The sequence below is a fragment of the Micrasema longulum genome, unplaced genomic scaffold (genome assembly GCF_059751315.1).
Source record: "Micrasema longulum isolate JH-2025_06_02 unplaced genomic scaffold, ASM5975131v1 h1tg000348l, whole genome shotgun sequence".
NCBI lineage: Eukaryota > Metazoa > Arthropoda > Insecta > Trichoptera > Brachycentridae > Micrasema > Micrasema longulum.
Window position 1 is genome coordinate 190,337 of NW_028277551.1, and position 17,770 is coordinate 208,106.

The 17,770-nt window shown below is 33.2% G+C and overlaps 1 protein-coding gene across 1 annotated transcript; it reads left to right on the forward strand.

Annotated features, from left to right (window-relative positions):
- Positions 1 to 557: 557 nt before the first annotated feature.
- On the forward strand, positions 558 to 15,267 carry LOC148282257 (uncharacterized). Its single transcript, XM_088225367.1, has 7 exons — positions 558 to 1,280; positions 4,134 to 4,290; positions 9,294 to 9,456; positions 10,444 to 10,566; positions 12,357 to 12,468; positions 14,461 to 14,582; positions 14,899 to 15,267. Exons 1-7 carry the CDS (start codon positions 947 to 949, stop codon positions 14,950 to 14,952), a joined length of 1,065 nt encoding a protein of 354 aa, XP_088081493.1. The 5' UTR covers positions 558 to 946; the 3' UTR covers positions 14,953 to 15,267.
- The last annotated feature ends 2,503 nt before the right edge of the window (positions 15,268 to 17,770 follow it).

The window sequence follows — 17,770 nt, forward strand, 5'->3', positions numbered from 1 at the left end:
GACCTTTTTGAACCAAATACTGAACGTGGTACTTAAATGTAGCATGTTAATAAAATACATTCATAAATAGTTACATAATGTAACTCAATATTACTATATTATGTTATTCGCCAAGTAAAAGATCAATGCAGGCCATTCTAATAACGAATCATAAAATTATTTAAGTATTTCGCATTTTCAAATTATTGCTTATTTAATTTTTGGATTGTATTATTTTAAAACGGTGCATAACAAGGTTTTAGCATTGGGAAAAATAAAAATAAAACGGATATCAGCCAAAAAAAGCTGTCGTGGACTGGTATTCCATATGTCGTGGCCGTATTATCTCTTTTATTTTGGATGTAAATACAGGAGATATTACGGCCCCGAGAGTGCTTGGAATTCGAATTCTGATGCCTGATGGACAAAAAATTCTAGGAATATCACAACATATCCCGTTTTAAACGCGTTATTATGTTTACTATTATGGCAATACCAATGAAAATTTTCATGGCAAAATTGTCAAATGGCAATCTCAATTTTAAAGCTCAAATCTCTACTGCGCTGTCTTCGAATTATTTTTCTCAACCGAATCACCTGACAGATTCGACCCCGGAAAACTAGTGAAAACAGTCAAATGCAGGTTAAGGTTAAATATTTAAAAATAATTCAACGCTTGCCTCAGGCGTCAGTACTGTTACCCGTGATAGAAATACTAGTGTTTATCGTAAAAGTGATTTGAATGGTAAAAATACCGATATTGAAGTGCGTTAAAAATATCAGTGAATTATTCAAGCGTATGTGTGAATTGGCGCGATTTCAAAATAAAAAATATACGAATGTAGCGATTGTCATCCAATTTTAGCCTCGAAGACCTGCCAAAGGTCCGCCCGTCACACAATATAATGCATAACCAATACAAACAAGCGTGGAATTATATTTAAGAATCGAATTCGACATTCGCAACATGAGTATTTTGTACAATTATATCCGGAAGAACCACATTCTGGCCATCGTTGAAGACGCTGCCGAAAACCACAAGCGTAGAATCAACCTTAGCTATTTCGAGATTGATAAAATACCGAAAGGGTTGTTCGATTGCCACCATGTCGAGAAGGTGTATTTGCATCGGAATAAAATCAAAGAGTTGGAAGGAGATTTTGTGCAGCTTGTGAACATAACGACTTTGACGATAGACTATAATTCTCTGACATGTCTTCCGCCCGAGATCGGCCATTTGGTCAATTTGCAGAATTTAAATGTTAGCCACAATCCTTTGAAGAAAATACCCCCGGAAATAAGTAAGTGGAAATTATTATTATTTATTGAATTCGTGAATAACTTATAGAATTTATTTTTTATATTTATTTAAAATTTTTGTTTTTTTTACAATATACATAAGAGTTAAAACAGAGTATACAAAAAATGATAATTACATGGCAATGAAATACATATTAACAGTAAAAATAGCAAACAAAAAAATCCCACAAAGGCTTGGCCTGTTCATGGGTATTTATTTATTCATAATTACACTAGTTTAAATATTATTTAACTTATTAAGGCTTTTTAGGCTGTGCCCATGTCAAGCCATAATAATTAACAATAAAAATACATAGTAAAATTAATTAGATTAAATTATAATGACATGTGATGCAATAGAATAAGAATCTAGAAAAAAAAGGCATAAGTAAATATAATAAAATTCCAAAGAATACAATGCAAAAAAGATAATCAGAAATAATTAAAAAAATATAAATGATACAATTTAAGATTCACACACAATCAAATATACAAAATAATGGTATCATTAAAATCAACAAAATAATAGTAAAATATAGTAGTATTAAAAAAACAAAATAATAGTAGCATTGAAATCAACAGAAAAAGAATGTATTTATGAAAACATAATTGAAATGAAAATTGAGATATGTTTTCTAGAAACTACACTGTAGTAAGAAATATAAGAAATAGGATTAATAAATAATATGCCAAATAATAGTAAGTACTAAATTAAATAATACAAAAATACATAGTGAAAAAACATAAAAATATCAAGATAAACAAGAAATAAAATATTATACCTGCCTATGAATTTTTGGGAAAAATAAATAGGCAGGTATAATATTTTTTATTATTAAGAAAGAGAAAAGAAAATATTATGTAAAAGATTTGAAGGTTCTTTTTTATTTTATTGTAATTAAAAAAGGAAATGGAAAATAAAAAAAAACATAAAAATATTCCTTATTATTAAGGACATCAAAATATATCATATAAAAAAAGAGTTAATATCTTTAGTTGTGCGGGTTTTTTAAAAGAAAGAAAATTTTGAAAGTTTGGGATCAATGAAATATTATCATCTATATTCCTTCAATTCTTTCATCTGTTGATGTTTGTGAAGTTATATAAATATGAAGTAAATAAATATAATATAAAGTTATATATATAATAAATAAAGGTTTCAGCTTCACAAACAATCATCAACAATCATCAACTTCACAAACATCAACAGATGAAAGAATTGAAGGAATATAGATGTTCAAATATAGGCAGAATGGTGAATGTTACACAGTGTGTAAAGTGGCCACTTAAACCAGCCATTGACAGGTCATAAGCCCTGTAGATGCCTAGACTTCTATATTACCTTTTCTTAAATGTTCTTCATCTCTGTTGTAATATGTTAAAATATTATCTAGGCGGCCTTGTGGTGTAATGGTCAGAGCGTTTGCCTGCCATGCAAGAGGTCTAGGGTTTGACTCCCAACATGGTTGATATGAAATATTTATTTAAAAGGGTGTTTTCACACTAGAATATTTTACAGTCTCTGGACTGGTACCTGATGCGTAAGACTGATCATCTTACCTTCGTGTTACAAAAATGATCAAGATACGCTGCGATTGGTGTACCAATGCAGTGCCCTATGCACCATTAGGTACGGAAAGGGATTGATGATGATAATGAAATATTATCAGTAAAAAAATAATTAAAAATTTTTGGGCCTATAAAATATGCATGTCTACAGAGACACAGGTTAGCCTCGTTTTACAATGTTGTATTTCTAACACACAATTCCTTCTTCGACTTAATCTATTTGAATTACTTGTAAATACATTTTGGTTCTTAAATATATATTTGAAACATCGAAAACAATATATTTTTCTCATATCTAAAAGTTTAGCTTAAGAGGGAAAAGTGCAATTTTTGTGAAGCATTATTTTTAAGATAAATTTTTGAACAGTTTCACTAACTAACTAACTAACTAACCATCACGCCATTTCCCCAGAGGGGTAGGCAGAGAGGATAGAACGCCACACCACTCTGTCCTGGCACACTTCCTTTGCTTCCTTCACATTCATACATCTTCTCATGCACGCACGTCGATTATTCCGACTTTTCACATGACCACTTTCAAGAATTTGTTGTACTTGATCATGCCATGTCTTTCTCGGCCTTCCTCGACTTCTACAACCAGACACATTCTGAACAGTTTCAAATGGTTTAATATGGTTGTTATAAACTCCCCCCCATCCAATTTCAATCTTATTAATTGATTACCCTGGCTCAGTATCAGGCATAGAAGAAACACTCACATTCTATCACTTCTTCACAATATTCCGCGTTTACATTCCTTAGCCAACAAATTTACTTGTGAAATAGACATTTTTAATACGACAATTATCCATTTTAAAACGTTCTTAAATGCACTGTTTGAAACTAATTATTAATGTCGTAATAAAACTTTCTTTTTTATACAATTCTTTCTCTGTTTTTGATGTGTATTATTATTTATTATTATCTTTTTCTGAAATTGATGTATCAAATATTTTTGTGTACCAGATATTATGTTATTATCTTATATATACTTACTGTCAACTAATTTTCATTATTTATTTTTAACAATAATTTGTTGATACCATTTTTTTATACATATAAGTATATGTAACTGTGTTTGTTTTTTTGTGAACAAGCGGCAATCGGAAGGAGCAAAATTGTATGACACTTCAATAATGAAAGAAAATTTCACAATTATATTTATTTGTGAAATTGGAGTCCGTGTATTTGCCTTTTCAGAAACAATATTTTGACTTTGTCCAAGACTTCATAGACAAGCATTTGATTTTACTTTGGATAAAAATAATGTTTTTGCGTGTTTTCAGGTCTGCTGAGGAGGCTGGAAGTCTTGTGGTGTAACAGCATCGACGCGGAGAGCCTTCCCGAGGAGTTGGGAGATCTCGTCTGCCTGGACACCTTTGGAGCGCGAGGGAATAAGATCAGGCAGCTCCCCGCCAGCTTTACGAACCTCAAAAACTTACGGTGAGCTTAAAATTATCACTTTGATTTATTTATTTAAATGTACAATACAGCACTACTGCCTATTACAATGTACAGATATTATGTCTGTACCTTAAAGCTGAAATGATGGAAGTCACATTTGGTAAATTGTTGAGGAGGGCGGTTTGAAGTTGTAAAACTGTTTCAAATGTATCTCTCCAAGTAAAACCACAATTTGTTGCTTTTTTTTATAGATTACAATGAAAGCATCCACCCCTTCCCCGAAACTGTTCATAAAGACTTGAGTCTTTCTTCAGATTCGCATATCAATATCAATTTTTTTTTTTTAAAACTAATTAAGCGAAAATTTAATATTTCTTTACTATCAAACCGCGAAAATAACAAAACAAATAAACTTTAAAAACTTTCATTGTACCCGTCACTGCATCAATCAAATACACATGGTCAGCACAATCACCTTTTTCTAATTTCCCAGTATGACAGTGGAGGAACACAGTGTTAGTTCCAAATTGAGACCCCGCAGAGAGAGACTCCAGATCCCGCATCGGAAAGGAAGAAGAACGTAGTAATACAAACAAATCAATCAAACGACACGAAACCCAAATACATATGAGAAACATTAGAATAATTTGCCCTATACAACATGCACTCAATCAACAGAAGAAAAACAATACGTATCTATAACAAATCACAGTGGAACATCAAATCATCAAGACACTACCGGCAAAATCCTAACATAGATCCTAACATGATCCCTATCGAACTCAGGCGAAATTACTTTTCGTCATAGTACTGAATTCCTCGCAAAAACCATTTTCCTAATACCAACAGTAGAAACAATCCTATGCAAAGACCTTAATCGTCCTAACAATCTCTCAGACCTTAAAGCAGACGAAACGGGTCCTAGAGCATGGTCGGCGCGTGGTTCTCTCGAGCTAGTCTACTATTTAGATTTGTAATTTACCATTTCCCTTCTATGGGACAAGAACAACACAGACGGACAAGAGTATAGGCTTTGATAAGAATATTAAAATATGGACTATCAAATAACTATGGGACTTCAATGTTTTTTGTTCTAAACGCCCGGCCCGCGTCCTAATTCTTCCTCAGACTTCAGTATAAAAAGTAATGTAGAATATTGAATGAAAAACAATGTATACAAAATAAAATATAAAATTTTCTTTAGGCAAAAAACATTTAATTATGTGCCATTAATTAAAAGATTAACTTTAAATTTATTTCAACAGAGGGAAAAAAAAATTGAGAAGGGAATATGGAAGTCTAGGCATTTACAGGGCTTACGACCTGTCATTGGCTGGTTTAAGCGGCTGAGGAAATGTGGATGTTCAAACATGGGCAGAATGGTGAATGTTACACAGTGTGTAAAGTGGCCACTTAAACCAGCCAATGACAGGTCATAAGCCCTGTAAATGCCTAGACTTCCACATTCCCTTCTCAATTTTTTTTTTCCCTCTGTTGAAATAAATTTAAATATGAACAACTCCCTAGGGAGGATATCCAGACAGTCTGCAAGCTTTTGGACATAATCAAACATCGTTAAAAGATTAACTATTTATGAAAATAACAGGTAAATATAAATATAAATTTAATGACATGATATTAATAGCAATAAAACAGCAATTGAAAGTAAATGGTATGTGAAAAAAAGCAAAGTAAAATAATGAAATTAGCGGCAAAAAAATGACATAATGGTTAAGTATGGTTGATTGTGACAATAAGACTTAATCTTGCGCAAAATCCCTCGCTGCGTCAGAGGCAGTTTGTTATAAAAATTGTGGAATTAATTTGGTATTTATTTATTTATTCATATTTTCTCCATTATAAACTATAATTAATAATAAAAATAATGTAACCTCGCTGGGGGTTACCTGTGCCGAGGACATTTAACAATATACTTTTTTTTTAATAAATATTACAAATAAATTTTACATTTGAGAATAACCTAAGAAAACAAACAAATAATTAACAAAATGTTCATACAGTTTTAAACAGTACGTATTTATGTTTATAATTTATTTATGGACATCTTTATTATTTATATTACAAAACGCACAATGAAAGAACAAAAACCTAACATAAGCTATTCACTTGTGGAGAAGTTGATTCAATATTGGATTGGGCGAATGAGACAATCCATTTTACTTCTACTTAGCTCCACTATCCACTTTTTATAGCCTTTTTGAACATTTTCTCGTTAGGTATTAATTGTTTTAATAGATAGTGGAAGTAGGTTATAGATTTTAATTGAATAATACTCAAAATCCCTTTGTCCGAAAGTTATATTAGTTTGTAATTATTTATTATTTGTTTATCCACTGCTTTAATACCAGCAAACTGTTGAATTTTGATGAAAGCAGAGTATTATTACTGCACCACTGGTTTTTTAGAACAAGCTATTTCAGTAGTGGTATACCGGAGGACTCCAATGTTTTTAGCATCAGTAGAATCTGAATATATAAACAAAATGACATTCATAACTCAATTTTGCAAAAAATGGGAAATCCAGCCTTTCAGCTTCAAGGTACAGATATGTTTTTAAAGGAACCAAATAAATGCTGTTCTGCAGCAGTGAAACTGAGGTCACAAACCCCGTAAATCCGCGTACTTCCACATCCCCTTCTCAAAAATGTTCTCCATCATTGTTGCAATGGCATCAGTGATATCGCAATGCAAAATGTTTCAATAGTAATTTGACTTCGCATTGCGAAAATATTATTCGAGCGTAGCAGACAAGGTTAGGATAGTCAGCCTTGCGAATTGTGACCTACTTTTTATTAAACTGCCTCGTAGACCGGTGGTCAGGGCGCTCGCCTGCCGCGCTAGAGGTCTCGGGTTTGATTCCTGACATGGTCAAGACGAAATTTTACATGAAAATGAAATTATTTCCAATACGGAAGGGAAACATTTTCAATAAGGGATCATCGAGGTCCTAGGCCTGTCATTACATTTTTTATTTATTTATTCATACAAATACATACATATTACAAAAAAAATATAATCACGTATCTCAAACTCATAAAGGCCAAGGGCCCTGCGTTGAGTTGGGAAATCGGGTTGTGGTCCTGTGGCTAGTGTCTCGGACTCACGGACCGAAGGTCCGTGGTTCGAATCCCACTCTACCCCAACTCGATTCCATTTTCTAATAGTGAGTTATTTACAACTCGTTGAAAATGGCCCTCAAAATTAAATATTTGGGTAAATCATAAGAACGCAAATATTTCTTTTTTTTTAAAAAAAAAAAAAAAAACATAATGTAAAGTGGAAGCTTGAACATAGGATGGCCGATATTTTTTATTCCGAATTTTAAAATGAAAGGGGTCTAAAAAGTTGCCTTGTGAATTACTCGGAATGCAAAAATTATTCAATACTACTTTTGGCCTTCAACCAGAGCTTAAAGTTTTCCAAAAAGTAAATTTTTTGCTCTAAACCGGCTGTCATTTCGTATTTAAATAAGAAAATCAGTCCAATTAAATTGTATAATGTGCATTAAACCTTATTTAAATTTATTTCAACAGAGAGGGAAAAAAAATTTTGAGAAGGGAATATCGAAGTCTAGGCATTTACAGGGCTTATGACCTGTCATTGGCTGGTTTAAGTGGCCACTTTATACACTAACATTAACCATTCTGCTGATGTTTGAACATCCACATTTCCTCGACTCTTCCATCTGTTGACTTTTGTGAAGTGAAAGAGCTGAAACCTTTATCACGCGGGTGAGATTCATCCGGCTGAACCAAATCACCTACTAGGCAACGCCTGAAAACAATTTTTCCAATTTTTATATACTTCTTCTTTTACCAGGTAGTAATTCAACAATGTTTGATTATGTCCAAATGCTTGCAGACTGGCTGGATTTCCTCCCTAGGGAGTTGATCATATTTAAATTTATTTTAACAGAGAGGCATTTTTTTTTTTCCCTCTGTTGAAATAAATTTAAATATGAACAACTACCTAGGGAGGAAATCCAGCCAGTCTGCTAGCATTTGGACATAATCAAACATTGTTGCATTAAACCTTATTAAAATAGCATCCAAAGGCGTGAGTTGCACTTAGTTTTTTAATAAATGGGTAGCATTGTTTTAATGAGCCATTGTTTTTGTCAATATTAGCCAGGCGCTCAACGGAGTCAGTTCCGCAGAGTGTAAACTGTAAACTTTTTGCATTTCGGTAGTTTTAAAACGTATTCGAATTCGTAATGTGATTAAATTATATCTTCACTAAAAAAATAATAATTTTGTCAATATAGACAATTTGCAAAACATTCAGACAGTTATAAACGTCAAACCTCGGTTGAGGGCTAAAAGTAGTATGGAATATTTTTTACGTTTAATGTGATTTAAAATGCTTTTAGAACCCTTTCACTTTGATGTCTAAAAAAATAAAAAGCTTCATAGATCGTTGGCTCACTCTATTATTAAATAATATCAAAAATGAAAATTAAATATTATTACATAAACATACATTTTTTAATAAAAATCTGGACCACACGCTTAACAGTATATAAATCTATGCAATATGCCCTTGAGGTATTATATTACGAAAATGGAGCTATATAAGTTATCCATAATTATTATTATTAATATCTCGCAGCAGTCTCCTGCAATGGTCTCTTCCCTCAGACAAAATCCAGACTTGTACACTCTTTCTGAAAATAAATTTTTATTTTTTTGGCTGCTTTAAATGAATTTTAGCGAAAGTGCTTCCTCCACGTACCCGAAACCGTTTTAAAGACCGTTGTGCTTCCTATCCGTTTCACTCATACAAAAAAAGCGATGTTTTTGTCAATAAACGAGTTACTCTTTTAAAATTTTCAATTTCATGTATCGCGATTTTAATTGATTTTAACTCTGCTACTTTCACTGTGTGTTTGGTAAATTATATGGAGACAACAGACAGTTGAGAAAATGTGGATGTTTAAACAAAGGCAGAATGGGGAATGTTGCACAGTGTGTAAAGTGAAAAAAATAATTTTTTAATGACAGTAAATTTGATTTCTTTTTCAGGTGGCTTACCTTAGAAAATAATTTGTTAAATAAGCTGCCGGCGGATGTGAACCGTTTGGAGTGCCTTGTTCACTTGAACGTTAAAAGGAACCAACTGACAGATGTACCCAGAAACCTTTTCAAGTGCAGACGGATCCAGTACCTATTCTTGGGAGACAACCAGGTTTGATATTGTCGTAATTATCTTTATATACAGCCTGTAACTGGGAAGACGGATCATTGATGGCAGAGCGATAGGGGACCTCAACGCCTATCGATTTAACCCTCATGTATGTTCAGCGATATTCAGTCGTTCAAAAGGTCAATAATTCACGTCTGAACCGACCAAGCGCGATACAGTCCAAGAAGCGTTTGTATAGTATACACTCACACCTTTACAACGCTGTATCGTATGATCCAATGTGACCAATAATGAACGAGATGTACTTGGTTAAAAAAAAGAGCGCGAAATACAAAATGACTTTTTCCCCAACCTTGATATATATGTATTTGTATGAATGAATAAATAAATAAATTCTAATTAAAGTGAATAAGTATGTGGTACTGGCAATCTGTTATTGTTCTAAATTATGATGTACGAAGCCTATGTCAAAAGTAAATTGAGTTACATGATCGCCTTCTGGGGAACTGGCAACAAGACAGACATAACAAGAATACAAAGACAACAAAATAAAATTCTTAAACTAACATACAACCTACCCTACCTGACCTCTACGACTGAACTGTACAAAAAAACACACCAGTTTGACATAAACTACTTGACTAAAATTGAGACCTTAAAAATTGTGCACAAAATAACACTGGGAAACATACAAGACGACGACATAATATTAGTCAAAAATGCTGACATACACAAATATAAAACCAGACAACAACAACACTATCATATTGAAAAAGCAAAGACAAACACAGGACAGTCAAAAATACTACATAATGGACTTAAACACTACAACGACCTACCTTACTACTTGAAAACTTTTACTGGAGACAAATTTAAAATCAATCTGAAAAAGCACATGATGACTGAACTAACTAGACTAGACGAGACATAAAATGACTAGACAATATTAAATTTCTAATGTAACTCTAACGGGTTTTTTAAAATTGTAAATAAATATAAAAAAATATTTAAAAAAAATATTTTTTCCAGATTGAAAATATATCCCTTGCTGGAAAAAATAAGCTCGACTTATCTTGTATCAAGCGACTAGTCTACGTTGATGTGAGAGACAACCCTTTTGTGAATACCAAGTCTTTTACGGACAATATCAAGGTAACTATTTTACGTTTTTTCTTTATAATATATCCTATGTTTTTTTTTTTTTTTCATGTACTCATATTTAAAATGATATAAACTCTTATAATAAACAATAAACAACTAAAACAGTGTAAGTCACTCTCCAAGCACAAGAGTTAGTCTCTTTTTTTGGAGAGTTACAGTGATAATATTTACTAGATGTATAAAAGTAGATATGTATAGAATTTTAAAAAAACATGTACTTTTTATGAAATTTATTAATCAAAAAAAATTTTAAAAATGATTATCAAAACTAATGTTAGTAAATATTACTAAATGTCAATTTACATTTGTATATAACCGCTTACGGACTTTTCTATGTCTACCGGTTTCGAGACGTACCCGTCTCTTTGTCAGGACATCGATTAAACTACGCAAAACCCACTGTACACCTTCACCATGTTGCACAAAAGTATAACACCAACATGCCGATTTGAAATCGATTTGATTGGAAAAAATATAATAACCAAATGATTTTTTTACAGTGGTAATTTTCTGACGCATATAATCTGTGTCTGACGCCTAGATACTCTTATTTGTGAATAGGACAGAACCTAGCGACATTATTTTCACATCTAGGCGTTTGTTTTATTAAAGTGACAGTTATGTTGGAATTTAATTTAACTCCGAAACTTACTTATTTCTCTCTCATAGTTTTTATAGGATTTTAAGAAAAAAAGCGCCAACCTCGAAACAATTAAAATTTGTAATAAATTATTATTAAAGGAAAAATTGCTCGGTGGAACAGAATTAGACGTAGATAAACGTATCAAGGGGTTCTAGACCCGTCGGTATAAACCGATGTACTTACATCAAAACTTGATGGTGGGGGTATCGGTACTATACCTTTGTAGTCGGTCGGGAGACTTTTATCTTCAACTATGACGTCATACTGAATCTACGTCATTTTAGAGCGTAGATATGTGTACCGTGACGTACGCTTCTTCTTGTTTCATATCGATGTACCTACCCAAAACTTGAAGGTGGGGGGTCGGTAGTATATCTTTATAGTCGCTAGAGGGAATTTATCTTCAACTATACCGTCAAGGTGAACTTATGACGTCTTTATCTTCCCATCATAATCGAGGCCCAGGGCATATAAAATAGAGCTAAATGGCTTCCCTAGAGAATTATTACTGAGGTTAGAAATAATGCGTTTATATATAAAACTCTCTTCTGTTCCCTAGTTCGCTCGCACCTAGAGTATTCCTCTGTTATCGGGTCTCCATATTATGATGTTCACATCAAGAATATTGAATCAGTTCAACATCGATTTTTGAGAAAGATAGGCTGGAGGTTGGGCCTTTGATCCAGAGACCAATATACGTATAATGAGTTAGAAACTAACTTAAATATATCTTCTCTTCAAGACCGTCGAAATAAATTCGATCGTCTAGTCCTATTTAAAATCCTCAACTCACTCTTTGATGCGCATGAACTACTAGAAACTAGAAACCTCAGACAAAACTTACTCTTTCATACCGATAACCATAGAACTAACTATGGTTTTCATTCCCCTATGCCCAGAATTCTCAGGTCTGCCAACAAACATACCAGTCTTGATTTCTTTGATAACAAGTTGTCTTCTTTCAAACGATCACTGAATCAAATTCAATTATAAACACCTCTCTCCCGCTTCCACTCCCACCGAGTCTACTATATTCCACTGTGTCTTTCTACTTTTTTTATAATAATTTTCTATGCATAAATATGTCTTTAAAAATGCCCATCAGGCGTATATATAAATAAATAATTATATTTTCTAGCACTTTCCGGAGTTGAGGTTAGACGACAAGTGGAAGAGGACGGACCAACAGCCGAATAATGAAATCCAACCGGGAACGTCTGGTCACAATGCCAATATTCAAAGGGACACCGGTAAGCCGAAGCTATACAAAATTTAATCAATTATGTAAATTTTTTTTTTTATATGCCAGCAGCTATTATCCTCTCCCTTACTGTCCTAAATACACCCTCACTTTTGATGATATTTGTAATTTATCCCCGATTTCCGATAAAATGCTTTTTTTGGGCCGAATAAGTACTTATTTTTTTTATTTTATTTTATTCAGAAAACATACAGTCATACAAAATTAGTATTAAAAACAACAATTTTTTAACATAAAAAGACCAATTAAGTTTTCATAAATTAAAAATATATATAAACATTAAATGTGACAAAGAAATAAAAAATAAATAAGAATTTTAAGTGAGAAAAGAATAATTGTTGACATTTGCGTTTTCCATGGAGGTAATAAATTAAAATAAATAAAAATACCGAATGTACACTCCGAGCCATCCACGCACACACATGAACGCACATATAAAACATACACAAACATATACATTACATGCGGCACATATACATAGCAAGATGCACATTCAGCAACTATCCCAAATAATCGACCCCATGAAGAAATTTTCTGTACAAATGCAACGTGCAGTTAAAAATGTCTACATCAATACTGAGTCCGTTATAATTTCTACAGGTACGTCTAATGAATGAATTCGAGGTATAATTGTTTTTACAAGTTGGTACATAAAAAAGGGAATTTAATCTGGTATAGCGAAGAGGACAACGGGAACCAATATTTTGTAAAAGATACGGCAAATCAACTATTATTGAGAATTTTGAAAAGAAAAATTAAATCATATGTAAGGCGCCTTTTTTGTAGTGATTCTATATTAAAATTGATCAAAGATGCGCCGTAATCATTTTCATTTTCAATTATTTAACAACAAATTATTTCAGTTGATACGTAAATGTGTAATGGAGGAATACTGAAAATCCAAACCCAATATTTACTATATTTATAAAGATATTATAGTTATTAGACGCAATGTTTACTAGCTGCACATCACCGGTGAGGGAGGGTTAACCTTTTCTGTGCCACCAGTGGTGATATTCTGAATCTTCTCTATCCCCTAGAGAGTGGTTAATTTGAGGTCTTTTATTTTTTGCATGCACCTAAACTTTGCTTCATTTAGGGGCCACACTGGTGATTAAGTTTCAAACAAATACGAGCATGTGAAACTTAATATGAACATTCTCATTGAGACCTTTATTGTGACCTTGAGCATTACCCAAAACACTAGGTGAGGTTAAATTGACCAAACCGTATTAGTTTTTTTTAACGTTTTTTAAGCAGTTTTATACATCATCAGTGTGGTCATTTTAAGAAATAAAGTGTCGTCTCATTAAAAAAAAAAACAAACTAATTATCCACTCTCTGTAGAGAAGATACAGAATACCACCCCTGGTACCGCTATGACAGTTCCCAGCAGGCCGTGAAATTTTACCTTAAATAATTGTTTCAAAAACATACATTTCAAAAAAGAGTCATAAAAATTTAATGTTACAACAGAGATGAAGAATATTTTAGAGAAGGTAATATAAAAGTCAAGGCATCTTCAGAGTTTATGACTTGCCATTGGCTGGTTTCAGTAGCCACTTTACACACTGTGTAACATTCACATATATTACCTCTATATTTCTTTCTATATTACATTCTCTAAAATGTTCTTCATCTCTGCCGTAATATGTTAATATTAACAGCTCCCCAGGGAGTTGGACAAAATCAAAATATTGTCTGTAAAAATTTGTCAAATAAATACACAATGTGTCATTTAAGACAACATTGCCTCAGACAAACACACAATGTGTCATTTAAGACAACATTGCCTCAGAAAAACACACAATGTGTCATTTAAGACAACATTGCCTCAGAAAAACACACAATGTGTCATTTAAAACAACATTGCCTTAGAAAAACACAGTAGGGTGTTTTCGCAACAGATCGGATTTATTTCAACGATCTTAATGATAATAACGCTTTAAAAATTAATTTTTAAAATATTTTATTTCACCAGGTTCAACTCAAAGTGACGATGATGACTCCAGCATCAGCTCCAGCGATGACTGGCAAAACAGCTACCCCAGCAGTCAGATTGACTCCACGGATCATTCAGACGAGGATATACTTGAGAATGAGGTATTCAAAAAGGATAATATCGTCGACGGCAATCTATCATCGCATAACTCAAATCGGACCACTTAAGAGATCAAAAATTATGTTTTTTTTTTACCATTTAGGTAATCCAAAGTATGATTTGATCCAATTTGAGTTACGCGGTGATAAATTGGCGTCGACGATATGTACATTTTTTATATTCAAACTTTATCTTTTATATTAGCTGTGAAAATTTTTAAATGCTGTAAGGAACATGTGTATACCTGTAGATTGTGCAGGCACCTTAATTGATTAGTTTCCAGAATACAAATAATTAAAAATTTATTTATTTTTACAGGCTGTTGGGAACTACCTTCCGGAATTATCCAGATTTGTGGGAACTGGCAGTTGATAGACTTTGACCAACAACTCCCAAATATTCGCATCCTCTACCGACACTTCCAAATACTCTAATAGTCTGTCAGCAACTCCCAAATATTCGCATCCTCTACCGACACTTCCAAATACTCGAATAGTCTGTCAGCAACTCCCAAATATTCGCATCCTCTACCGACACTTCTAAATACTCGAATAGTCTGTCAGCAACTCCCAAATATCGCATCCTCTACCGACACTTATAAATATTCAAATAGTCTGTCAGCAACTCCCAAATATTCACATCCTCTACCGACACTTATAAATACTCGAATAGTCTGTCAGCAACTCCCAAATATTTGCATTCTCTACTAGTAACTAAATATAATATAATATAAAATATTTATTTAAAAAAGGTTTTTTTAAGCGTAAGACTGATCAACTTACCTTCATGTAACAAAAATGATCTAGATGCGCTGTGGTTGGTGTACTAATACAGTGCCCTATGCATTATTAGATGCAAAAAGGCAATGATTGTGATGATAATATACTCTATTCTTCTGTGTATGAAATATGTAGTCTAATTCTACCCTGTAGCTCAATCACAAATAACTATCGACGTGCTTAAAAACATGCTAAGCATTTGAGCGATCGCAATGAACAATATTGAACATGCTTAAGTTATCGCAGTCATAAGTCAACACGTGTGTAATCTCCAAGTCGTAAATAAATACAGTTCACTAGCGAAAAATCGGCATTTACAATAAAAATTAATACAATACATTGCATTTGCAAAATAGTAAGGAGTATCTAATACAAAAAACTGAAAATTAAATTACAACTACTATGGCGACTGCTTTTCTTGACATTTGGCTTGCCAATTGTCGGTTAAATGCAATAAATAGCATGATAAATAATAAATAGAGTGAAATTTAAATATGTATGGCGCAGCAGGATTATACGTCTCGAGACGTAAATATAATCGCTAATACGATAAACAACCATGGTGAGAAATTGTTATCACGTCGATAGTTATTTGTGATTGAGCTACAAGAATGAATAGTTACTCTAAGGTAAAAATTCTAAAAGAAGAATATTTTTGTTTTGTATAGCTTATATTTTCCTAGTTGTAAGTGTTACCTGCGTAGAAAAAAAAATGCATCGGCTAGGAATAGCAGGCGCTACACTCAACAGTATGAAGGCTGTCTGAAAATTGGATTACTCAGTGAAAATCAAATGCTGCCTATATAACGCCTGCATAACACCTATTCTCCTCTACGGATGCGAATCGCGGCATCTCACTAGGGCCCAAAACAGCAAAATACTGAGTTTTGAGAATTGGTGTCTCGGAAGAATCTCGGGTGTGCGGTGGTTTGACTCTGTGCGGAACGAAGTAATCAGAGAACGGACGCAGCAAACTCCGGAGACAACTGTCATCAAGCGGAGGCGATACGATTGGCTTGGCCATGTGCTGCGGATGCCTCCTGCGCCACGCTTGCTTACTTTACAAGGCATCAGATTCTTGACGTTCTGGATGTTCACTGCTGACTGTTCGTCGGCAGTTTAAGTCAGAACTTCAGGACGAGACCTGACTTGCGGAGAGATGCATAGAGTCTCTTTGTGGATACCATATGCTCCGGATAGGGAGCGGATATGGAATGATGAATTTTTGTTTGAGGCACATGAAACTGGGAGTATCGTCCATGGCTTTGACAAAATTCTGAGGATGATGGAAAAATTTCGAATACATATTTGAAAACAGGATACTCGTGAGACAAAATCATGCTGACTAGAGTTATCGACAAAATCAAGAGAGGCATGCCGCGTTGGTTTGGACGTAGAGCGAATGGACAACGAAAGAACAGTTAAAAAGATTCACAATGCGAATGTTGATGGATGTAGAAAACGAACAAGACCGAGAATAATGTGGCATGACCAAGTCCAAGAAATACTTGAAAACGGATATGTCAAAAGTAGAAAAATTAGCGTGCGTGCACAAGATGTATGAATGTAGAGGAAGCGACCGACGTCTATATGCAAAGACTGGAAAAGGTTGGTGTGATGTTATATCCTCTCTGCCTACCCCTCGGGGGAAACGGCGTGACGGTTTGTTTTATTTTTGTTTTAGTTAAGTTTTAAAATTATGATATTTAAATTGTGATATTTGAGAATTTTATATTTTAAAATGTTATTGTACGTCAATTAAACAATACTCCAAAATTATTTATTCGTTTTATTTTGCAGTGTTTTATAAAACCGTAGGATTCGAGTAGGTTGTTGAAGGAAGGGAGCTCCTACACAATTGGATATGACAGAAGAAAACGACATGCTTCGATGTGTATTTATTACGTGTTATAAAATACAACAACACTAAGCGGTATCTTATTGTATATAAAATAGAGCACTAAAAATAGATAACTTTTTAATTAAAAACTTAACATACATTAATAATTTATTGTTTATGCAGACAATTGGTAGAATTCCATATTTAATTTGGTAATGTATCCAAAATAAAACAAGTTTATTGGATTGTAATTCTACTTAATTTTTTATAAAATATACAAAGGGTATATTGTGACGCGTTTCGTCACTTATCCTTTGTTTGAAAATGTCCCAACAAGCCGAAACGCGTCACAATATACCCTTTATTTTATAAAAAATAAAGTAGAATTACAATCCAATAAACTTGTTTTATTTTGGATACATTACCAAATTATACATTAATAATATAAAAGTTTTAATAATAACGACGATTAAAAGGTTTAGCGACTGATCTGACTGTTGGAATTGTGTGAGCAGTGGCCGATCGGTTGGTCACGATCGACTGGTCTATCGAAAAATAATAATATTGATGT